Source organism: Paramisgurnus dabryanus, chromosome 17 (genome assembly GCF_030506205.2).
Source record: "Paramisgurnus dabryanus chromosome 17, PD_genome_1.1, whole genome shotgun sequence".
In the NCBI taxonomy this organism is placed as follows: Eukaryota; Metazoa; Chordata; class Actinopteri; order Cypriniformes; family Cobitidae; genus Paramisgurnus; species Paramisgurnus dabryanus.
The window spans coordinates 24440935-24466296 of NC_133353.1; the positions used below are offsets into that span (position 1 = coordinate 24440935).

The 25362-nt window shown below is 38.8% G+C and overlaps 1 protein-coding gene across 2 annotated transcripts in view; it reads left to right on the forward strand.

Moving 5' to 3' along the window:
* Window positions 1–25362, forward strand: part of crim1 (cysteine rich transmembrane BMP regulator 1 (chordin-like)) — a 126682-nt gene that overhangs the window by 72712 nt on the left and 28608 nt on the right. For both annotated transcript variants that reach the window (XM_065288550.2, XM_065288549.2), the window contains exons 6-7: window positions 18565–18747; window positions 19856–20053. In XM_065288550.2, the coding sequence (XP_065144622.1) occupies window positions 18565–18747; window positions 19856–20053 (381 nt within the window). The remainder of the gene's footprint in view (window positions 1–18564; window positions 18748–19855; window positions 20054–25362) is intronic.

Here is a 25362-nt window from a genome sequence, read left to right on the forward strand (position 1 = left end):
TGCGGAGCCTGATCTAATATTGCACAGCTGATGTGGGCGAGGGGGGGAGAAGAAGCTAACAAAAAGGGAATGAATTTAACCTCGAGGATGCACAAAGACTTATTAATATGCAGCGTTCGCACAGACGTCATCAGATTGACCTTCTCAACACTTTCTCATGGCGTGAACAAATTGACACTACAGAAGAGTGTGTCGCACAAGGATGCGATGAAGCAACATGTGGTCACATCACCACTTGTAACAATCTGTGGAAGGGACAGCTGCCATTTATTTATGGTAACACCTTAAATTGCTTTACATAACTGTTGAATACAGTCTGAAACATTAATTGGAATGGTTAATTCTCATTTCTTTTATGTGTAATGTGTGATCAGATTTAAAATACAAACCATGTGCAAATTCATCATTCACCATCATTGCTTAATATTTCCTCCATTAAATTGCAATTTTTCAAAGACCCTCAAAAATTAAAATCGTGCAACCAATAACGTTAACACAGTTGAAAGCGTGGATCAATAGACAGACACAATATGTATAAGCTGACAACACACAAATAATTTTAGTTTCTTGTGTCTTTTTTGAAAACCCATTAAACATTCACACTGTTGTAGGAAAATGTAAGTGAACCTTTGGATTTAATAGGTTGTTGGACCTTCTTTGGCAGCAATTACTTAAAGCAAGCGCTTTCATTAGTTCTGAATCCGACCTGCACATCGTTCAGAAGGAATTTTTACCCAATCTGTGTTGGATTTACTTCGATGCTGAAGGTCACTGTCCTGCTGCATCAACCAACTTCTTCTGAGCTTCAACTGCTAGGCAACCACCCTGACATTATCTATAGGAGGATATTTTGTTAAACTTTGGAATTCCTTTTCCCCTCGATGATGGCAAGTGGTCCAGGCCCTGAGGCATCAACCATGCCCAAATCATCATGTTCCCTCCACCATACTCCACTGTTGGGATGATGTTTTTATATTGGTAAGCTGTGCCCTTTTAGCACCATAGTATTTTCCCTGAACAATTCAACTTTTGTTTCATCAGCCCATAAAATATTTTACCAGTAGCACTGGGGTTTGCCAAGGTGCTCTTTTGTAAACAGCAATGTTTTTCGGGAGAGCAGCTCCGTGGTGTTCTCCCATAGACACCGTGCCTGTTTAAAGACTTATGTATGGTAGACTCATGAACAGAGATGTGTGCCTGTTCCGATGATGTCTTCAAGCCTTTAGTTGTTTCTTGTGGGTTCTTCTTTACTTCATTGAGTATTTTGCATTGTGCCTTAGGAGTCATCTTGGCTGTGCACCCACTTCTAGGAAGAGTAGCTACAGTCTCCATTTATAGACAATTTATCTAACTTTTGACTGATGGATGTCTAAGCAGTTTAAAATTGTTTTGTATCCCTTTTCAGCCTTTTGGAGTGCAACAACTCTTGATCGAATATCTTTAGAGAGGTATGGTTCATAAGAGCTGATGCTTCTTAGGGACAGCAATCTTAAAATGTTTGAGTGTCTTTTAATCAATCAAAGTCGCACTAAACCACACCTTTAAACCCATTATATTAATTGAACTCCAGTTTGCCAGCGTCTAACACAAATTAGCTTTCATTAAAGTAATTAGTCTATGGGTTCACTTATATTTTCCTCCAGCACTGGAAATGTTTAATGGGTGTTTTCAAAAAAGAAACTAGAATTATTTGTGTGTTGTCAGCTTATGCACATTGTGTTTGACTATTGTTGTGACCTTGATGAGGATCAAATCACATTTTATGGCAAATCACTGTAGAAAACCAGTTTCACATACTTTTTCTTGCCACTGTATTTATGGCCTATTCATAGATCCACGTATCCTAAATGAGGCAGGGGTATAGAGTTATATTCAAGCTGTTTTAACGCATGAAGAAATTTTTACTCAAAGATGAGATTTAAGGGATAAAATGATCGACTACAGGGGGACTTTTGGTTAATACAGAATGCCTTTATAAGGATTTGCCTCCTGCTTTGTACTTTCTTCAAGTTACAATCAGGTTATATTGTGTTTATTTTAAGTTTTCCCTTTTCATTTTTTGAGGCTGAATTACTTCTCCTTTATACCTTGCTTGGATTTCTAGCTGCCATAACTAGCTACTGTAGCTAGTCATCAGCAGGTGTGTGCTTGTCTTGATAAATGAAAAGCAGATACAAATTATAACAATAACTGTAGTAATGTGGATTTTATAGCTCAAATAATTTTTTACTTTGTATTGATGCCTTATATTAAATTTCACACGTGCAGATCTAGGGAAATCTGTACACACATTGAAATTATATTTTATTAAGATACATATTATTTGTTTGTTTTTTTTCAGAGTGGCAGTAGACTTAAGCAGACATTTATCTGTGATTTGTCTTTCCTACAAAGTAGTGTGAGCACCAGAAAGAGATTTTAATGATTCCCATGAATTTGTGACTACATCATCTGTGCCATTTCCAAACAAATTCACTGCTTGATGATTTCACTAACAACAGATGTCAGGCAAAGAGAATGCCATTTTGCTCTGCCAGTTTGTCTCTCAATCTCGAAGGCATCCGCACACACACTTAGAAAGGTGTTTGGGATGGCAAGGGAGTAAGCATTCTCAGACAGTGTTTGTGTACCAGACTCCTCTCTCAGACGCTGATGTCACCCTTTTGGGGAGCAGATAAGCAGAAGGTCTGATTAGTGAAGTGAGTTTATGTTTGCATCTAATCTAGAACATTCCCACCCTGAGCTAATCGCACCTCCTTTCCAACAGTTCAAAAGCCATTTTCATTCTGTTTTTGTGAACTTCTTGTACCATATTGAGGAACTGAGATATCTCAATACTTTGCACAAAAATCTTTTTCTTTCTCAGTTTCTATCTTTTTTTTTTTTTTAAATAATCTGATTGTTTAAACATCCTTAAAACTTGAATATAAAATGTATTTAGATATATATTCTTGAAAAATAATTTTTTAAGCAAAATTTTATTATTTTTGCAAGAAAACGCTATATTAAAATAATAATCTTGTTTTTCCATTTGAATTACATTATTATTTGTGCCACGCTGGCAAACAGCCTTGCAAAATTTTGTTAGATTACTTTGAAAAACAAAACAAAAAATCGTGCTTCTTGAATAAACATATTACAACATACAACTCTTTCCCCGCCAGCGTTAAAAAAAAAAGTTGGCAGTCAGCACCAGCATTTTTCATGATTTTCATAAAAGTTTAATGCCTTCCAGAAAATGTTCTTCTTTAAATATATAAACATACAATATATAAAATTATTTCTGCTTTCAAAAAAAAATCACCTCTCAACAAACAGGGGGAAACTCCTGTTTACTCCGTGACTGAAGCCTATTGGTTAACGTCTGTACAAAGTACAGACCAATGACGTTTGAACCCGCGCGCGGGAGGAACGCGTCCCTATATAAGCGCGGTTCAATCGTCAGGAGCTCATTATTATTCGACTGAAGCGCGCAGCCGAATAACACTCGCTGCGTAGACGTTTGTAGCACGGCAAAAGACGCAATGCTTCGTTCCCGTTATTTCAGGGAACCGGGGTTACGTGAGTAACCTAAGCGTTCCCTTTCAATACGGTTCACTTCGCATTGCGTCAGTTAGCTGACGCTATGGGGGAACGTAATCCCATCACGCCGTGCATACACAACGTACTGAAGTGCCTTACCGGAGAGACACTGCGTGTGGCCCTATACCCGGCATATTCACAGCTTTAAAAGCAAATGTGTAAGCACCATATAAATTGTTGACGCGCACACGGTGGGGTTTTAAACGCACCGGGGGCACATAACATAGCACAAGACGGCGAGGTACGCGCCGCGGCTGTGCGAGATAAGTAAATTCAGAGTCACGTTGGTGAGCTCGCTGAGCGCACCGTGGTGTACACATAAAACGCATGAGCGTGCATGATTGAGCCGAGAGAACCTGCGCTCGTAGGGCAGGGACGTCTAAGCTGTACAATCTGACAACGTAGACGGCGAAGACCAGCCGGCCGCGTAGCAGATATTAAATATAGATATAGATACCCCTGTAGACCAAGTTCATGAAGAAGCCAAACTCGCACAGAGTGGGCTCTATGACATAGCTCATAGAGGGGCGTGAGCCAGTGCGATGGTTTCAACGATCCATCTAAATAACCACTGTTAGCAACAGACATAGGCCTACGTAGTGAGTGATCTGCGAAGCTCACGAACGGCCGATCTGACTATAATATGCGGCAGAACGGTTCGTAGCGTGGGATTATACAGATACCACAATAGTGTGAACCCCGGTGCACCCTCGAGCGCATCGGGATGCATATAGGTAGTATTATAGTGCACAGATCGGTGAGCTGTGAATACAGCTCTTTCCCTAGGGCGATACTTCCAGGTTTTATAAGTTGCGGAAGAGCGCCACCTGGTGGATAATAGCAGTATTAGGGATTGCTGGAAATACTCATCATTGGAAGGGAAGCGTTTTCTTTTATTGACACGATATCTCGTCAATGGCGGGGAAAGAGTTAAAGTCTCCTTGTAGTCTTAAGTCTTTTATCATTTAAAACGCATCTTTGAGCATCATAATAGCATATATAAGCATGTAAGAAGCTCCCGTTCCCCCAAATCCCAAAGATGCTGCATTGGGTTGAGATCTGGTGACTGTGGGAGCCATTTTAGTGCAGTGAACTCATTGTCATGTTCAAGAAACCAATTTGAAATGATTCGAGCTTTGTGACATGGTGCATTATCCTGCTGGAAGTAGCCATCAGAGGATGGGTACATGGTCGTCATAAAGGAATGGCCATGGTCAGAAACAATGGTCAGGTGCATAATTGGCACTAAGGGGCCTAAAGTGTGCTAAGAAAACATCCTCCACACCATTACACCACCACCAGCAGCCTGCACAGTAGTAACAAGCCATGATGGATCCATGTTCTCATTCTGTTTACGCCAAATTCTGACTCTTTCCAGTCTTTAACTGTCCAATTTTGGTGAGCTTGTGCAAATTGTAGCATCTTTTTCCTATTTGTAGTGGAGATGAGTGGTACCAAGTGGGGTCTTCTGCTGCTGTAGCCCATCCGCCTCAAGGTTGTGCGTGTTGTGGCTTCACAAATGCTTTGCTGCATACCACCCTTTTATCAGCTCGAATCAGGCGGCCCATTCTCCTCTGACCTCCTCTGATGTTTTTCCCTTTTCACATAATTCTTGGTCACCCTAGAAATAGTTGTGCGTGAAAAATCCCAGTAACTGAGCAGATTTTGAAATACTCAGACCTGCCCGTCTGGCACCAACAACCATGCCACGCTCAAAACTGCTTAAATCACCTTTCTTTCCCATTCTGACATTCAGTTTGCAGTTCAGGAAATTGTCTTGACCAGGACCACACCCCTAAATGCAATGAAGCAACTGCCATGTGATTGGTTGATTAGATAATTGCATTAATGAGAAATTAAACAGGTGTTCCTAATAATTCTTTAGGTGAGTGTAAAGTTCAGTTTCAAACAATGCATACGCTAACTGCGCATTTCCAGCACTAATCTTTTAGCACTGATGTTAACAGGTTACAGCACTCACCCTGCATGTGTGAGTAGCACAGAAGCAGAGCTGAAGCAGCTGTGCTGTGATCATTTCAGCATGGGGTCTATGGGGCATCCAAACATAATATCTATAACTCGAACTACTTATCCAAGCGTGTGTTGATATGATTGGTTGATATGAATGGTTACATGTTCCTGACGATGGAAACCAAGGCGATTTTAACCAAGGGAATTCACCTGTCTCTAATTTTATGGAGAAAATGCTCAGCAATGGTGTTAAATTATAAATTTGCCCTAGGCTTGTCTTAAAAAATATTCAAAACAACACATAGACATATAAACTACAATAAAAAACAGATTTTTCCAACAGTGGGACTTTAAGGATATTTAGATAATTGTATTTGAAAACAGTTAACTGAGTTAGAAAAGGATTTTTGCTGTATATTTTCTGCCACTCATAATAGGCATAGCAAATGCATTTGTTGAAGAAATACGTGTCCTATGTTTTTATTTTCTCAGCCGTACGTTGTTTCAAAACTGTATGACTTTTAAGAAAGTGAAGCATGGTTTGGAAAGACATAAGGAGAGATGCAAGAAATTTCTATATTGAGTAAGATATTCCGTTTAGGGAATTTGTTTGTTTTCGTCTGTGATGTTTTACGCTTATTTAAATGAAAGTGTTTGGCATTGACTGTGTTTACTTAAAATAGCAGCTTTGTTTCGCACGTCACATTGATTGTTGACAGCAAAACTCCACGGTTTGGTCCGTAAAACTACAATGTGTTTATCGACAAGTTGTTTGACTGCAGTTAAACGGGAGCGACTCGGTAGATTTGGTTTGTCATTAGGGGTATTTTTGGTTCCCTGATTAGCTTTGTGCGTCTTCACACATGAACTGGTGCACCTGTCACTCCCTATTCATACAGCCCCACTGCTACAAGACCCATCATTAAACTAATGTTTACCCAGAGAGGGGTTGTCATGGAGAAGAACATGATTGGCGGTTTGTGCGAGCTGTTCAGCCTAGAGACCCAAGCAGATGTAATAGAGGTTATAAGCTTTGTGCCCCAGTTTTGTTTGAGAAATAGGTGTTTAGAGAAGAAGTTTGATTATGCTTTTAGCATTAAAAGTTTATTTGCAAATACTTGCTAGTTGTCCGAATGCCTAAAATGACGTATTGAGAAACAAAGGACTTTATTTCAGAAGAAATACATGAATTTGGACACGTCACTCTTGAGTGCTTAAACTGCTGCTCGGTCTTCCGAGATTATATGCCTGAAAACCACATATTTCTAGGCTTAGCCGGTTAAGTGACATAACGTTTTGAGAGTTTAGCCCAGTGAGAAGCATTTCTTTTTTTCTCCGGTCTGTGTTTTTTTTTTCAGTGAAAGCAATGTCGGACAGGAAAGTGATATTAAGGTAGGGCTAGAATAGGAGTCACCGAGGGGCCATACACATTACATGATTGACAGGGCCCCGTAGGCACAATGCTCTCTCTTTTATACTCGCCTGTTATTTATGTCTGCTCCAACACAGTGGCCACTATCGTTCACAGATAAAGAATGGAAAACATGCACACAAAGGCGCCGTTTTGTTTTTTTAGTGTTTTGTTTTTCGACAACTTGATTTGCAGGTGTTGTGCCGTGCTTGTGATTTGCATGTCCGAGCAGTGCTGGGTCTTGGCAATGTGAGGCGCAACTGTGGAGCGGCGCGTTATCACATTATTTAGTCTGTCTCCCAGCAGCTGCAGCCAAAACAAGCTGGCCTGCAGCATAAGGGAGGGCTAGAAAACACTGGGAGGCAACTTCTGTTGGCCTGTAGGACAGGAAGAGAAAGAAAATGCTAGTTTGAGACCTTCCAGACAGGCTTCCTCCGCCACTGGAAAAAATCACCTGAAGCATTTGAAAGGATGGGAATCATAATCTCTCCAGCCTTCCAATTCTATTTCTCCTTAATGCTTCAGAGTGTTTTCTGTCATTTCATGGTTGAAACTAGATGCTTGTGTCGTACAAGACTGTAGATTGTACTGTAGATAGGGTGTATGGTGTTTCTTTAAATATGGGCTCTTTGACCCTGCAGGGTGGGATTGAAAAAAAAAATTTTTCACTTTTTAGTCTTTGCTTGGATTATGAGATTATTTGTAAATGCGCTTTGCCATAGATTTTTTTGTACAAAAGGAAAACAATCAAATTGTGCATAAACATAATTGTGCACAATTTGTAAAAAAAATCCTTGTTGCACTTACATTTTTAAGTTTAATTAACAAAAAACACTTTCATAAAAAAATCCAATAATTTACTCACCCCTATGTCATCCAAGATGTTTATGTCTTTCGGTGTTCAATCTAGAAGAAATACGTTTTTTGAGGAAAACATTGCAGGATTTTTCTCCATGTAGTGGACCTTAAAGCAGACATATCATGCTTTTAAATCTGTCCTTTTTACATATAAATCATCTATTTATGGTCTATGTAAAGCGAAACTGCAATACTTGGGTCAGAATTCCTCATTATTATAGCCCCACAGGCCCCCTTTCTACCCCTTTTCTGATGTGCATCTGAGAGCAACTCGTTTTGGTACTGTCTTTTTAAATGCACGTCATACCCTGCCCCCTCTCCAGGTTGCAGAGGTGACACTCGGTTAAACTCCACCCCGTTCGGCCATTTTTGTAGTTTTATAGCAGAGATACGATTATCTAGCTGCACAGAAACTTTTTATTTACTCGTTATTCACAAAATGTCAACAACGGAAGACTTGTCCATCCAGCCTTATATGTTCGCGCCAGAGTCGGAAACGGAGCGAGATGAAAATGAAGACGACGAACCTGCAGAACAACGTCTTCATATGGAGGTATCGCAATGGTGTGAGGCTGCAGCCTCCGGAGGTCGCATATCTAGGCTGCATACGTCATCAAGACGGTCTTATTTCAGAATATTAACAATTATAAAGTTTACTATTATTCTTAGTTAATCGTAAGTTGTTGTAATATGCTCATGACTTGCAAATGTGATGCTCAGTTAACTTAAACCAGGCTTGATGCCCAAAAGCGATCTCCGCAGGCTGCAGCCTTCGGAGTGAGAAACAGCACTGCTAAACCATGACCACCGTGTACTTTACTTTTTTACTTTAAGTTATAAACTGCTTACCGAAGTGCTCTGCTCGTCGTCTCCAAAGAAAGAAGTAATTGACCCCTCAATCAGACGAAGTCTATCGGAAAATCCTTCTTTATACTGGCGGAGATTGGTGAAGTAGTTATCCTTAAAGTGCCTCGGGCACACAAAAATGACTTTACCCACAGATGTGAGTACATTTCTTACGCTCTCGTAACTTCTGCATCCTTGAGCTTGGACTACAATATCGCAGCGAGAAATATAAAATGGCGGATTGCTCGTAGTGTTGGGCTGGAAGTCGATGTCCTTATTTAGCAGTTCCGCTGGAAATACTGTGACGTAATTGTTCAAAAAACGTAATAGATAATAGAAAAATCAGAACCGGTTGGAAAATATGACCAAAACAGAATATAAAGATATCAACAAAGCACCTGAAGAGACTAATTTCAACTTTTATGTACTTATAAACACTACAAATATACAACAAAATGCATTTAAGAGCCAAGAAAGTGGATTTAGCATGATATGTCTCCTTTAACGCTTTACAGTTTCAATGCAGTTTAAAATTGCACTTTTAATGCAGCTTCAAAGGGCTGTAAACAATCCCAATCAAGGAATAAGGTCTTATCTAGTGAAACAATCATCATTTTCTGCAAAATAATATATATATTATATATATACTACGTTTCCGTTTGGTACCTTTACAGGAATTCAAAACAGAATACAATTTTGGGTAGATTACAGTACACTGTAAAAAAAATCCGTAGAAATTACAATGTTATTGCAGCTGGGTTGCCGGAAATTTACCGTAGATTTACGTTTATGTTATTTACTAGCAAGAGTTTGTTCAAAGTAAAATACATTTTAAATATTAACAAGTCTTTATCTTTACAGAATAAAACTATACAATAACAGCCTCATGCAAAGCATTCTGGGAACCAGAAATCATCATAAACCTTTTTCTGTTTTTGCTTCAGATTTTGTTTCCCAGAATGTTTTGCTTGATACTGTTTTTTTTTTGACTTGTAAATGTTTAATGTTCATTTAACTTTGAACAAACTCTTGCAAGTAAATAACATAAATGTTAATCTACGGTAAATTACCGTAAACCCAGCTGCAATTTTTACGGATTTTTTTTACAGTGTACCTTAAGGACCTACATTGTTAGAAAAAAGTCAAAATATGTATCCTAGCTGTCAGTGGGGCGGCACCCTTTTAAAAGGTAATTGTATGGACAATTAGGTACAGATATGTAAACATTTAGTACTAATATGTACCTTTGAGATACTAATATGTATTTTTGAGGTACTAATAAGCTGTCTTTGGTCCAAGTATGTACTTCTGAGGTACTAAAATGAAATCCCCAGTGACAGAAAAGGTACAGTTTTGTACCTTTATTTCTGAGAGTGTATATACATAAATATATAATGTATGTATTCTCCATACTTGTAAACACTGGAGTGGCAGTTTCGCATACGTCATGCGTGACCTTTCGACGTGATTACGTAATATGTAAGGTCACACAGCTAGTGCAAGAAAAGAAGTTTTTGGTGAAAATGATGATCGTTACGCTAGACCCTTATGCCTCGATTGTAATCAAAGAGCCCTGTGAAGCTGCATTGAAACTGCAATTTTAAACTGCATTGAAACTGTTGAGGTCCACTAAAGTCCACTATATGGAGAAAAATCCTGGAATGTTTTCCTTAAAAAACGTAATTTCTTCTCGACTGAACAAAGAAATTTACATCTTGGGTTACATTGTGGTGAGTAAATTATCAGAATTTTTTTATGAAAGTGGAATATATTCCTTTAAATGTTAAAGAATGTTAAAGAAGTTGAATTAGCTTAATAGATTTTAACTTTATTTTTATAATTTATAGCAACTCCTCACTGGTCATGAAAACTTAAATTGATTAAACCTTAAAATTTGAAGTGCAACAAGGAATTTTTACAGTGCAAAAATAATGCTTGGCGTTGTAAAAATAGTTTCCTGGAAAAAGTATAAATTTACCCAAAGTATAATCAGCCACATATTAAAACATTATTTTGTTTTGCTTTTGAAATTTGCTTTTTAGTTTGATTTCCCACTGTATGGGGATGTACTCCCATGTTTACTATGCAAAGCTTTCTGCCCAGTCCACCCAGATGTTTTATGGAGAGAGTTTATGTGTGGTTTTCCATAAAAAAAAACATCACCCTTAGCTCCTCTAATGATGAGTTACAGGGTGGAAATTGGTCATGTAAAACTAAATTATGGCTATTTTGGGTGCATTAAACCTCTACTATCAATAAAAGTGGCTTTGTGGCTAAAACATAAAATACTATGACAAAAGTATGCAATATAGCCCCTTTAAATCACAAAGAGACTCTCTGTGTGGTGCCTGTAACACCACATATGCACACACCAGGCTGTGTTAAATCTCAAAACACAGACCTTAAGTGAGAAAAATATGTTTAAATTGAACTTTGTGACTAAAGGCATGAGATTATGGAAATTATCAACATTTAGGTTCTGAACTGTAATAGATTATTATTTGCCCTTTGGTGCTCTGTCTTTGAACTGTAAGACCGTAAGAAAAGTGAAGGTGTTTTATGCACCAGATGGGAAATTTTACTGCTCTTTGCAAAGCAGTCAAACGCTTAGTGTTAGATATATATGGGCTCTTTTTTTCTCTTCCCTTCCCTTCTCTTCCTTTATCCTTTGGGTAAAGGATAGACTCTCTGCGGATATGTGTGTGTGTAATTTGTCTGTTTTCAGCAATTCATGAGAGAACACGTGTAATAGCTGCTCTCAATTTGTGTCATCGCTGTTCGCCCATATAGATGTGTTGAAGGCTGGGTAGGTATATAGATTACATAGTTGACTTTTGCCACTTACTTCATTTCACAGAGACTCTACTAGTGCAGTCATGCTCTCGAACAATTCAGGTGGGACCAGTTAACAGCTGTTGGCCTCAAGACCTCAGAGGGGAGTCGACCCTTTGGATCAGTCAGGAAGCATAGAAAACTAGGCTTTGGCGTCTCTGGATAGTGTTTCCATGGTTACCAACCTCTTTCATTAATTTAAACTGAGGTGTGGTGGCTCAAGAAGAGAGAGAATCTACTGGGTGGTTTTGTATTTGGTAATGCTCGTACGCAATGCTCTTAAGTTGGTGAAATCATTAGCTTATGGGCCACACAGAATCGGCAAGCCTGTGCTGATTTTAAAGGGATTTCTGCTGATTAGATTTAAACAAGCGTTAAATGGGTTAATTTTTAAGCATTGTCTACAGTTGAGGTCATATGTTTGCATATCACTTGCAAAACATGCAATGTATTTCATAAAACATATAAGACCCAGAATAATAAGTTTACCCTTAAATCTCAATACTGTATGATGTTTTCTGTACTCAACAGTTTGGTGTTTTAAAGGGAATGGCAGATGATTGGTTTAGTGCATGTTACGCCCAAAACACATCCATGACTCATTAAAGGGAACATATCATGAAAATTTAAACTTTTTCTATGTTCAAGTGCTATTATTGGGTCCTCAGTGCTTCTGTCAACCTATTTTATGTGAAAAAGATCCACCTAGTAACTTAGTTTTGGTAAACCATTCTCTGCAAGCATGTGAAAAAATAAGTAATTGAAATTTGGCTCCCCCTGTGATGTCAGAAGGGGATAATACCACCCCTTAATCTGCACTATCCAACCACGACACTGCCATTTAGTGCAGAAATCGGCTCATTTGCATTTTAAAGGACACACCCAAAATGGCACATTTTAACATGTTATAATAAATTATCATAGCTAAAACTTCACATATGTACTCTGGGAACACAAAAAGATTTATTTTACATCTTGTGTCCCCTTTAAGAGAATAGGTGTGCCTGGAGTTCCGACTGTTTTTACGCCGTTAGACTAGCAAAGGTAAAATGGTACACACCCTAAGTGCACCTACACCATGCTATTCAGACCCATATCATTAAAATAGGGTCCCACCGACTTTCTATTGCGACTGCTTCAGTGGTGCGAAGTCCATTTTAAAGGTGTTTTTCAATTTTTTGTGCTGAATTTAATTATAACCTGCAACAGTCAGTTGGCAAAATCATTAGTGGTGTTGGATTCCTGCCTTTGGGCTCAGTGGGTTGTCAGTCGTGGCACTGGGTCTGTGCCCCTTGGCGATATTGTTCACGGTATCATTCAGACTCAACTGTGTTTCTGCAGGTTTCAATTAAGACTTGGGGCAAACCGGCTAATAAAGCCAGCTCAGCCACTCAAAATTGTAAACTTCTGGTCTATCTCTCTCACTTTTTATCTCTCTCACTTTTCTGCACACCCAAATTGAAATGCTTGTACATGACAACAATGTATACTATCTTATACATAGAATTTCTTGCCATATTAAAACTGTTTGGGCTGATGTAACAGCAAGAAAAATCGGGGGTCATGCCATCCTGGTACACCCCAGACCATCTGAAGTTTTTACAAAAAGTTAAATCAGCATTTTCTCTATTGACAGAGCCATTATAGGATTACGGCTGTGAAAAGACATCACGAATATTAAACAGAACGCATTTAAGTTCGTTCTTCCTACACGAAGCCCTAATGCCGGAGGATTTTGGAATAAGTCCAAAGTCAAAGCTTTTCCCATAAAACTATGAAGGAATTCGCTACAGTTGGGTAATCCGTCGTGATGAGTAAAGTCACCAAATCAAGGCAGCCAAGAGGTTGAGAAAGGAGTCACCAGCTTATGCCTAAAAAACTTTGCATATTTGTTAAAACATCCTGCTTGTGGTGAAAGAGGGATAAACCATAGAGTGAGACCAGCTTTGTGTGTCTCCGAGCCACCTGGTTACACAGCAGCACATACGATTTGCCCTTCAAAACCAGAAATGCGCCAAGAAAGCCAGAATTACGCTTTAAACTAGGGATGCACCGAAATGAAAATTCTTGGCCGAAAACGAAATTGAGAAAAATAAGGCAGAAAAACCGAAACCGAAACACCGAAATAAATTATTATGCCAATTATTAGTACAAATGCATTTATGGCTATCACTGTGTACTAACTTTACTAGGGGTGTGTGACAGATCACAAAACTCACAGTTCAGATCACATTACAGTTTTTGAGGCACGGATCGGATTATTTTTCAGATCAGCAAAAAGGGGGTGGGGAAAATCTAATAACAAATAAAGAAATTACAAACATTTATAAAAAAAGAACAAAGCTGCACATTAATAAGGGCTAACATTAGCCTTAGGTACAGAAATCGAATTAAATGAGTCATAACACTGTCTTTATTGTATAAATTAAATATATTATTATTTTTAGAGCTATTTGTCTCTTTGTTAGACTTAAGTAGGTGAATTGAGGTTACTGTCTCTTTAAATAAGCATAGACTGGTTTCTGACTGTAATTATACATACACTTAAGACATAAACAAATGTTTTTATTAGAAAAAGAATATTTGGAGATAATTTTGTTTATATGTGCCCTGTCAATAACAGAAAGAGTTTACGTTCTCTTGTTTGCGTCTCACTCGTGTGTGCACTATTGAGGGCACTTAAACGCGTGCACACACAGAGAACGAAGGCGAATCCCAAACAGCGCAGCATAAAAACGTTACGTTGTTTTTCATTGCTTTATTCGGCACATGTATGTTAATGGACTATACAGTATGAGACACATTTGCGCGACTCTCTCTAAAGTTTACACATCAAGAGTTCTGATCTTTGAAGAGCGTACTCACTGTGATGATCACGTCTGGACCGGACACAACCGCATGTGCCTCTGTGCGTACTTTAGCGCCTTTTTGCGGTTAAATACATCCACGCCGCATACATGTTGCTTCAGACAAGCACGTGCAGGTCGCGGTTTCTGTTTGCGTCATCACAACATTTTGGCCGTATTGTTTCGGTGATAAAAGTCTTTCGCCGAATATTCGGTGCATCCCTACTTTAAACACATCTTTGCAGTTTCTCTTTACTCGTGAGGTCATGTCAACCAAAAAAACAAGTGGGGCATGCTATCTGTTCTCCAACAAGTCTCTCGTTGCATCCAGGCAGCTCAGGTCAGGCTTTATCTTGAAAACAAATGAGACTCAACAGAGGGGGTTTAAAGCTGGGGTTTTACATAAACCCTGACAATCAATGAGACCAAACAATGAAACTACATGCCCATATGCTCACATGGCGTTATGCGCCCGAGTCACATCTAAAAGGCTTTAAATGCTTTAATTACATGTGATATGGACACTTGTCTCCCCTTTGTAAAGAATTGGACCACTACACTGAACATCTGTGAAGGTCAAGATGCTGACGTAACTATCACTCACGCCCCTGCTAATGATTCACCAATGCCACATCACGTCACCGAGCCCTGGCCACACCGTATCGCCTGTGGCTCATTAGAAACACTGCCATTAATCATTAACATGTGATTAAGATGTGGGTTTATGGCAATTAGGAATCAAATGTTATTATGGTCCAGATTGGAGTTAAACGTGGTATCTCCAAAGTGCAGCTCCGAAGGATCATATAGAAAGATCAAGTTTATGCACCATCGCAAACACAACACAAAGGATACATATAAATTACTGCTTACCTCACTCTTTTCACCACTTCAACCCCTCCTGTTTTCCCTAATTAGGTCCAGAGAGGAAATTTACAGCTTCAGTCGAGTCTCAAGTGTGAGCCAAACCTGTATCCCCTAATGCTCGCATAGATTATATGAACGTAAACTTGTGAACATTTCAGTTTTGTTTACTTTCTTATATGCTAATATGAATAATAGTTATTTGAATTTGTGAAAATAAGGATGGGTTTGCGATTGGGTTTGGGTATGGAATAAGATTGGGAATATTTGTATACTTCAGTTGCAGGTAATGTTTTAGCAAAAGAATCCCTTGAAGCCATTTGGTCCTTAACTACATTTTACATTCAAGCCATTCTGTGTCTGCCGAGTGTGCCATAAACAATTAAGCCTGTTAACAGCTCAGGGTCCTTCTGCTCATCTCTCAGAAATATCATTACGAAAAGCGTTAGTCACTTGACACATTAAGCTTATAGAAAGCCACCTGTTAATAAACATCTGCGCAACTACATCTGTATGTTTTCGATATTTTTTGTACAGCTTGTTATTATAAGTTAGCTTCTGCTGCCTATTGGCAGGGGGTTAATGTTAGTACTCTCATTTCTTTTTAAAAGTTTTCTCTCCACTTTTATACCGTGGTTTATAAGCAGTTCTCTCCAATTAGTTTCTACCTTCTACAGCAATATCAGCCACCGAAAGGAGAACAACAGAACCAGCCAGACAAAAACAGCTTTGATTTGAAAACCGAGCAAATCCACACAGTCCTCTGTGGAGACTGTCTAGTGTCACAACTTCACTGTTGCCACACCAGATTAGCGGGTAATTCATTGAGCCTCAACTAATTGATGAAATTAGTCACTGGAATCAAAAACCCTCTGCAGCGCTGGCTGATCTTTCAGCAGTTAAGCATGTAGGGATCAATTCCCACGTGACTCTGGGTGAGTTTTGTGGACTCCAGGTTACCAATAATTCTTTTATTGGATTGCTTTGAAATTCTGCCACAAAGAATCGCACGGAATGTTCCAAGGCCTTATGCTGTATTTGTCGCAGGCTGGAGGTTCTACATTACGACTGCAATCCTTCAGCTATGTTCTGAACAGACGTGCGCTCAAGGATGTTTTTGGCGTCATTCAATATAACCGCAAGAAGGGAAAGTGGTTTTCGCTCATTATATCGTTTTAATATAACAGACCTATTTGTACAGGTTTTGGGGGATAGTTGTCACAGTGGGATATGGTGGGTCGAGCAAAGTCGCTTTGCTGTTGTGATGAATGACACACAAAAAAAATGTTTAATCCAGTTAATAACTAGCAATGACAATGATTTTTATATGAAATACCCTAAATGTTTTTGAAATTTAAATTAAACTTCATTAATAAAATGGCATGGAAAATAAAAACTACTCAATTATAAATAGGGTAAAATTGTTATTTTTCTCCATGTTGTTGGGTCCTGGGATAATTATACATATTTTAGTGGGACAAAAAATGAAAAGAACCACTGTGTTAAAATATATACAGCGGGGAAAATAAGTATTTGACACACGATAATATTACGAAGATCTTGAGATAGTTCTTTGCTTTTACACATCATAAAGTCTTTCCTGTGTGCCTCCTGGGTAATGAGAACCCTTTATTGGACATTAGTTAGGACTAAAGCAGCTGATATCAATTAGTACTGATAGTGGGCAGGGTTTCTCTCGCAATACTGACAGATTTCAGTTGATCTTCTGGCTTTATATGCCATTTTGCATCTTGTTCTCTTTATGTGTTCAATACTTATTCCCTGTGTCATTTCACTGTATTTATTATGACTCAACTTGTATACTTAAATGTTCTGATTTCTTTGTACAGTATGAATTCAATATTTGGCTTGATGGATACATCTGGTGGAAATTTTGTGTCAATAGCCCACTTAGAAATACCCTTACTGATAAAAAATGCTGATGTGTCAAATACTTATTTTCCCCGCTGTAGTTAAAGGGACACTCCACTTTTTAAAAAATATACTCATTTTGCAGCTCCCCTAGAGCTAAACATTTTATTTTTACCGTTTTGGAATCCATTCAGCTGATCTCCGGACCTGGCGATACCACTTTTAACATAGCTTTGCATAATCCATTGAATCTGATTAGACCATTAGCAGCGCGTAAAAAAATAACCAAAGAGTTTTGATATAACTTGACTCTTCTGTATTTACATCGTGTACTAAGACCTACGGAAAATTAAAATCTGCAATTTTCTAGGCCGATATGAAACTATACTCTCATTCTGGCGTAATAATCAAGAACTTTGCTACTTTTGAAAGTATCCAAGGGGACTATTTTCGGGCATTGCGTTATATCACCAGAATTAAAGTATAGTTATTAAAAAATCGCAACTTTTAATTATCCGTCGGTCTTAGTACACAATGTAACTACAGAAGAGTCAAGCTTTAAATAGGAAAAATATCGAAACTCTTTGGTTATTTTTTAGCGCGATGCTAATGGTCTAATCAGATTCAATGGATTGTGCTAAGCTATGCTAAAAGTGGTACCGCAAGAAAATCAGCTAAATGGATTCCAAAATGGTACAAATCAAATGTTTAACTCTAGGGAAGCTGAGAAATTAGCATATTTTCAAAAAAGTGGATTGTCCCTTTAAGTTGTCACAGTGGAGACTATGATAAATTAACCTGTCTTCTCAGAAAAACACAGTATAAAATTTGTATACAGTCAGGACCGGTACTGTATATAGTTGACCCTTGCCTAAATGTACAATATTGCAATATAATTTGATTATGTTCAGTTGTTTCCCCAACAGCTAAAATTTTGACATGGAATTTAGTTTGATTAAATTCATTATGTGTTGAAACCAACATACAAAACCATTATTTGAGAGAAATCACACTTGGATTTTTGACTCAAAACCTAGTTACTAAGATATTGCCCTTGTGATACATTCTCTTTATCACAAGTAGCCTTGTTCTTCTTTCTATAGGAGTATGTGGACAGTGATTTGCATTGCCATTTTATTTTTTAATTTCCCGCTAACAAAAGTTATCACAGGCCTTCATTAAGCTTCAATTTCGAGTGAAAAAGCAAGCTGTTCCCATTTACACAACTGCAGGCATCTCAACGCATTACAGCTAAGAGTGGGTTGCCATGGTAACCGCCGAGCATCAATTCTACAGCTTTCTGAAACTCAGCAGCTAAAAGCTCTTTCCGACACAAATGCACCACGTTTAGGTCCTTACGTACCCCATAACTATCTATTCTTCTCGGCCCTGTCGTCAGGACCCTTTTTTGTTTTGTTTGTGCCATCAATCATGCATGCGACAAGCTCTAATGCACTGTGTGTGAATGACTGTGTTTTGCAGAGACAAAGGCGGCCTGCACTTTCAACGGAGTGGAGTACCACGATGGCGACATGTTCAGGATGGACGCCTGTCGCTTCTGTCGCTGTCAGGGAGGAGTATCTGTATGTTTCACGGCCCAGTGTGGCGTACTGCACTGCGAGCGCTACTATGTACCCGAAGGAGAGTGCTGTGCCGTCTGTGAAGGTTAGATTTGATTTCACTTCAATAAAAGCAAAATCACACAAGGCCATAAATACAACTTTGTAGGTGATCATATTATGGGTCAGAAACTTGGATAAATTAGAAAAGTCATGTTCTCTATAAACTCTACACCTTTATACATAATTCATTAAACAAACAGTCTTTAGCATGTGCCTTAGGGTTTGTTTTGCATTAACTGTTTATAATTATTTATTCAAAACATGATTACTTGGCATTTTAATAATAACCAGTGGCATCCAAGCCCAAAAGTTAATCGTAAAACAATTATGGTGTGACTTTTTTAACATCACGCAAGATATTGGGCATTTCATGTTACGTGATAGGAAAGAATTTACCGATTGGACGTTCAATTTGCAAGATAAATACTTTGTGTGTTGTGAATTCAATGAGCATCGAGGCTAATTAGTTCAGGGAACGGTTCATTGTTTTATTTTGTAGACAACCTTTAATAGGCTGCCTGGGAGCGTGTAATTTCGATTGCTATGCTTCTCTCATGGGTAGATTTTGTTGTCCAATACACTGCGCCTCGCCACGTTTCTCGCTCATGTTATATTTATCAGATCGTGGTCATGTTGAGATTAGTTTGCGAATGATTTTGCCGTTATGTAGTTAATTAAAGTGAAACTACCCCATTTCCCTGTAGCTTTTCTCTTGAGAGTTTTACTGGGATGGAATAAATGAAATTGCCCAACTTAAGTAAAATGCTCAGAGTATTGAATTGGTCTATAAGAGCAATTCATTAATTGTCTGATATGCAGCTACATGTACGGCTATGGAATTACTGTTATACAATCTGTCATCATGATAAGATGGATTGTTGGCCACTTTTTTTCTTATAAACAGATGCTGTCGATTGTTGCAGCTACTGTAAAAGCGGTCCCACACAGATTGAGACCTTCCAATAAGTCTTTGCTGTAAAACATATATGCAAATCACTCACAAAGTGCCATCGCCTCCTACATCTTTGTTTATTATATATGTCAGCTAGTCTCACAGCTCTGCTTATCACATTTGTCAATTTAGCAAATCTTCAATGTCAACACTGAAATTTTTTTAAAAAGAAATCCTCTTCCCCTGACTGTCCAAACAGACTCCATCTTCCCGGTGCTGAATTTTGCCGGCTGCTTTGTGAACGGGCAGATCCTGGCTCATGGAGACCACTGGCGTGAGGACGATTGCACCTTCTGCCAGTGTGTGAGTGGAGAGGCGCGGTGTGTGGCGGCCGCCTGTGGCCACAGCTGCCTGAACCCTGTTACGGTGCCAGGGGAGTGCTGCCCCGTGTGTGAGGGTAAGAGCAAATTTTTGCTTGTTTTGCATTGGGTTTATCTTTCTTTTACTGTCCACCATTTTTCATCCAGTTCCATGGTTTGCAAAAATATTGTTGGCTAGTTTGAATGATGGCATTGAACCAATACGTTAAAGGTGACATAGAATGATTGAACGGAGTATTTATCCTTGTTCTGTGATGTGACATGTAGACAAATTTTTTTTAGTTTGGGTCTATAATGCCTTAGAAGCTTCCTAAAAACCTCTCTCAGATAGCTCTATTAGGGTGGGGGATTTTAAACAAGTGGTTTTGCACCTATTTGGCTCCCCCTACTGGCTTAACTTGCCATCTCATTACTGATTGGCTGACTTTGCTGCCACTCAAAAAATGTAGCCAATTATTTGAAAGTGGAGGGGCAGTTAGATGCCTGTGATGTCATAAGCATCAGTTTTTCAGATTGGGCCGTTTTATGGCTGACATTTTTAAAAGAGGAATTTCTATGAGACGTTTAGCATGTCTAGCACTTTTTGTATGTTTGTGAATGCGGGTGGACTACCATTATTCAACAAAGACAAGGTAAAAATGGTTTTTCATTCTCTGTCCCCTTTAAGTGTTGGCACAATGCAAATTTGACTGTAAGTTGTTACAGTCAGAGATAAACAGCAATATATTTCTTCAAAGAAAGTTATTAATCATTATTGATTTGCTGCAATGAATCGAAACTTCTCAACACTAGTGTTTAAAAAAACTGCATACACTATGTAGTTAGTATTGGTGGTGCTTGCTAAGTCAAGGATCTCTAAAGGACAGAGTCATATATATTTGAGTGTATGCAACCACCTACGACACCTCAGCGCCATGGCAGCGACTTCTGCATGGGCGTGTGGCACTCACACACGTTTTCTTCAGAAAATCTAGTTTAAAAAATTCGCTCTATTGTTCTCCCGGCACACAGGTGCATGTTTTCGAGTTTCGATTCCAGTCACACACGGTATGTGTGAATAATCTACTAGGCTGTGAGAGCAAAGCAGGCAAGTGCATACCTGGATCTCCCACTTCCAACCCAAACACATCCTCAGCCTCATATCCCTTCTGTCTCACGTTTTTACCGTCTTTTTACTGTCATGCAATGCTGTGCCAGAACCCCTCGGTGTGTTTTTCTCCATTAGACCTCACTGCTCAGCCTTGCTATCAGTGGAATTTCATATCACGACTGCCGGTGTGTATTTCAGACTGTGCTGGCAGAGCTGGCGAGGTCACCCCAGGGACTTTCTGCAGCTGGCTGGGTTGTTTTCGCGGTGTTTGTTGCGGGTGAAAGCTTTGCCTCATTTTGTATCTCATCATGAGCTTTGATTAAGCAGTCCGAGGTATGGACGCATACCTCAGTATGCAGGAATGCGGCTCAGTTCTCCGGGGCATAGGCTGCATTCTTCAGAAGAGGGTTTGGAAAGGTTATTATTTTACACACACACACGCTGGAAGAAGCAAGCGAATGATAGATGAGTGGCAGGTATGTTGGATAATGAATATCTCCGGGGATTGGCTGGGTGCAGACTGATGACATCATCCTTTTGAAAAGAACTGGAGAATATAGATTTTCTCACGTCTCTGTTCGCCGTTTGAAGGCGTGAGACGTTTTTTCCTGTTTTGCTCACCGACTCGGAATCACCAGGAAAGGAAAGCGTGTTTTTGGAACGATTAACAATTTTATTAACCTCTACTAAATGCCAGCCTGACAGTAAGCGTGTAGGAGGCTGTGAAAAAAACACAACTAAACAACTTTGGGATTTTGTGAGGGAGATATTTCCCCAAATTGGCGTGTTGATTATGATCAATGTCGTTCCGGCGAGAATTGAGTCATGCCGGAGATAATAGGATTCTCAATGTGTCTCACCTTTAACCTCCTTCCAATTAAAGATCTGAGCAAATGAAACAAACATCTTTCGCTCTAGCTCTATTTATTCAAAGAGGAAGATTGCTACGCCTCTGATGTGTTGGCAGACTTGTTGCTAATTGCTTACTACTACCGTTTCTCATACTGAGTGCTAGGCTAAGTACAGCTGGAGGTGTCACCTTTAGCACCAAACCAGTACATGCAAGTCAGTGTGCTAAAAACTTCCACAATACCTTAGCAACACCCATGCCAGCATGGAAAGAACTGTTCACATTTGTTTTTCATCTTCATTGGAATGCCAAGAATCTGGTTAGCGGCCCATAAGATTTGAGGTCATTTATGCAGGATGTACTGTAATAGGGGCAGAAAGCGCAGAGAGAAGTAGATGGACGGAAAGTGACAGCGACACGTCCACACGGCTGCAGCGAGCGTGCGGCACGCTGGTGTTCACCTATTTTCAATAAAACTTTTATACGCCTGTCGGCCTATAAAGAAGTCAGAGGTTCAGATGGGTCTGCCCGACCATGGAGAGCATTCGCTATGGTAGTGGGGTGAAGTGTGGCTTTTAATACCAAGTCTGCACTCCCGAAAGCGCCACTGCATTGCAATCAGATCTTAAATTCAGCGCTCTCTCTATATTTGAACTCTCTGTGTTTCTCTGGGCAGTGCAGAGCGAGATCAAAGGCAGCATGTCGGCCTGCTCATCATCACGGGCTGCAGTGAAAGGTTAAGCACAGAGAAAGTATTTGAGTGTGAAAATGTTCAAATGCTTTAGAAATCCTCCCACTGTGATGGGCAGGTGACTAACCGCTTTGGGCTTCAAATGAATTCATGACTGTATTTTGCTAGTTGAATGGCATAGCTTTGTGCTTGAAAGCAGGGCCGTCATCGAGGGGCACAACTGGGAATGTTATCTTGGAACCTCTGACGCGTCTTTACACATCATGTTTCGAGTATGTCAAATGTAGAGATGTCAGTGACATTTTGTGCGTGATGTGAGGCATCAGTGCTGAATAAAAAGTTTAATAAAGCAGTATTTACAATGTGGTATATAAATATTTAAATGTATTAGTAAGTTGATGTGTGTTCAAGTATGTCTTTACAGTGCAAATGCTCATTTTGGACAGTGCAAACATACTGGAATGTAAGATAAATGTGCAAGTATGCAACTAAAGTGCAAATCCTGGATGTAGACTGTGAACAGTTGTGCAGAGTACGTAAGCAGACAGTGAATTTTTTTATTGTAAAACGCACACCTAACGTCTTAAAATAACCACCAGAGCAATGTTTGTGGTAAGCAGAATAATTGACTCCGGTCCTTTGAATTATTTGAAAATAATGCTCACTCTGCTTCGTGTCATGCCGCATTATCACCTTGTGCTTTTTTCCTTTTTTTTTTTAATGTCCATCCATATCTTTTTTTCAATTTATTTTATTAAGATACAAACAGAAAATACTGGAAATATGTACAAAAAAAATGTAAAATTAAATTTTCAGACTAAATGTCTTCTTTAGGCATCGTCTGTGTTTAGTGTGACCTCTCTTGGCACTAAACACATGAGCGTTTTTGAACAGAATGAAGTAAAAAGACTAATTTCTTTAAAATTATGAATTAGGATTTTATTTTATTAAGGTTTAAGAGATCCTGCAGTTTCCTGATATTGCTCAAGTGGAAGCGGAGTTTACCCTAAAATCTTGACACATCAGTTTACATTTTATACAGTTTTTAATACTATATACACATTTCCTGTATTTTCTGGATGTATTTTTCTATTAAAGAGACTGAAAAAACAATTATATATGATCATTATAACATTGCAAAAACAACCAATCTAATTCTGGCATGGTGACCTAAGACTTTTGCACAGTACTGTATAAGTTGAAAAAAATTTCAACTCGTTTTTAGGTGTTACCAACTGAAGCATTTTTTTTGTAACTGAAGTTGATCCAACCTTTTTTCAAGGGCTTTCAAGTAAACAAAATTAAAAAATGTAAACTCTTTTATCTCTTTTGTGAGGTAAATGTTTAGATTTATAGGCTCGCAAAAGGGGTTTTTAGGTCAATTAAAGAGTAACTAAACCCTAAACCAACTTTTTTTAGTTAATGATCTGTAAGAATGATGCTTTATTAGTGCTGTTCATTGATTTTAGTAAGTTTTTTGACATTTGGATATAAAGTGTTTCAATACTCCAATATATGGTGTAAAAACGTCTGAGTGCTGCCCTCTTCAGGTTGAACGGAGGCTACTGCAGTTGAATTTTCCTATTGGATGTTGGGTCCAAGAAATAACTCGTGACGTAAGCAGTTTCAAGCTCACCACGCCCTTGTTACGATCTCACCACACACTTAGTTCGTCCCCTCTATCTCCGTTGGGATCTGCCCACTTTTCTTGCATTTTTCAAATATTGCAGTGGGTGGAGTCAGGCTCTGGCCAGGGGTTTAGTTACTCTTTAATTGAATTATAACAAATACGATACATTTATTCCGTACATTTATTTTGTTTATGTAATATGAAGAAATGGTCACTAAACAAATCAGTGAAGGAATCTGGGTGAATCAAACCCAAACTGAAGTGAAAATATTAAAATATATTCCATTCACTAGTCCACTTTTATCGAAATTAATGTTTTTTTTTGTTAAAGCCAAAGGAAAAGTTGTAGGTTAGCTGTGTACGGTACGCTCTTTAAAGGAATGTTCCAGGCTCAAAACAAGCTCTATTGATAGCATAGTTCTAAACATTCTGTGCTTTAATGTTTGTACCGCTACAGTGCCTTCCCACAATGCCTTTCCTTTGTTTAAGACAAGTCAAAATATTTCCTGTGGTAATGCCACAGATGCAGTTGATAGGGCTTAGCTCCTTTTTGAACCCGTAACATTCCTACAATGCTCAGTCAGTGCCTCAGGTGTGGCCCATTATTTTTTTATTTTTTTGAAGAAGCTTCCTATGTACTGAAGAACAGCCGTTTGGACTGTGTCCTTGGCACACTGCGTTACCTGTGTTTTGAAGCCACACACACAGTTCTATTCCTGTGGCCTTGTTGGTTCTTTCCATAACAAAGCCTGACGTCTGTTACTTTTGGAGCCGGAGTGTCGGCAGCCTTGTGACATAGATTCTGCAATGAAAAACAAAGATATAACTCTAGAGATCTAATGTTGTTTTTTCAATCATTGTATATGTCGTGTGACTGTTCACTCTACTTTAAAATTCATTGCCGCAGACAGGAATAAACATAAGTCTGTTTTCCCCTGCGAAAATAAAGGGTGAAAAATCCCATAGCATAATATCATGATATTTTTACAATTTATATATATATATGACTTAATAAAGAAGCGTGGTTGTTCTCTAATGTTGTAGTTATGACATCTGCTAAACCTAAACAGCAATGACCTTATTTCTGTTTAAGTAGACGTGCAGCCATATGCATTCAACAGTCAC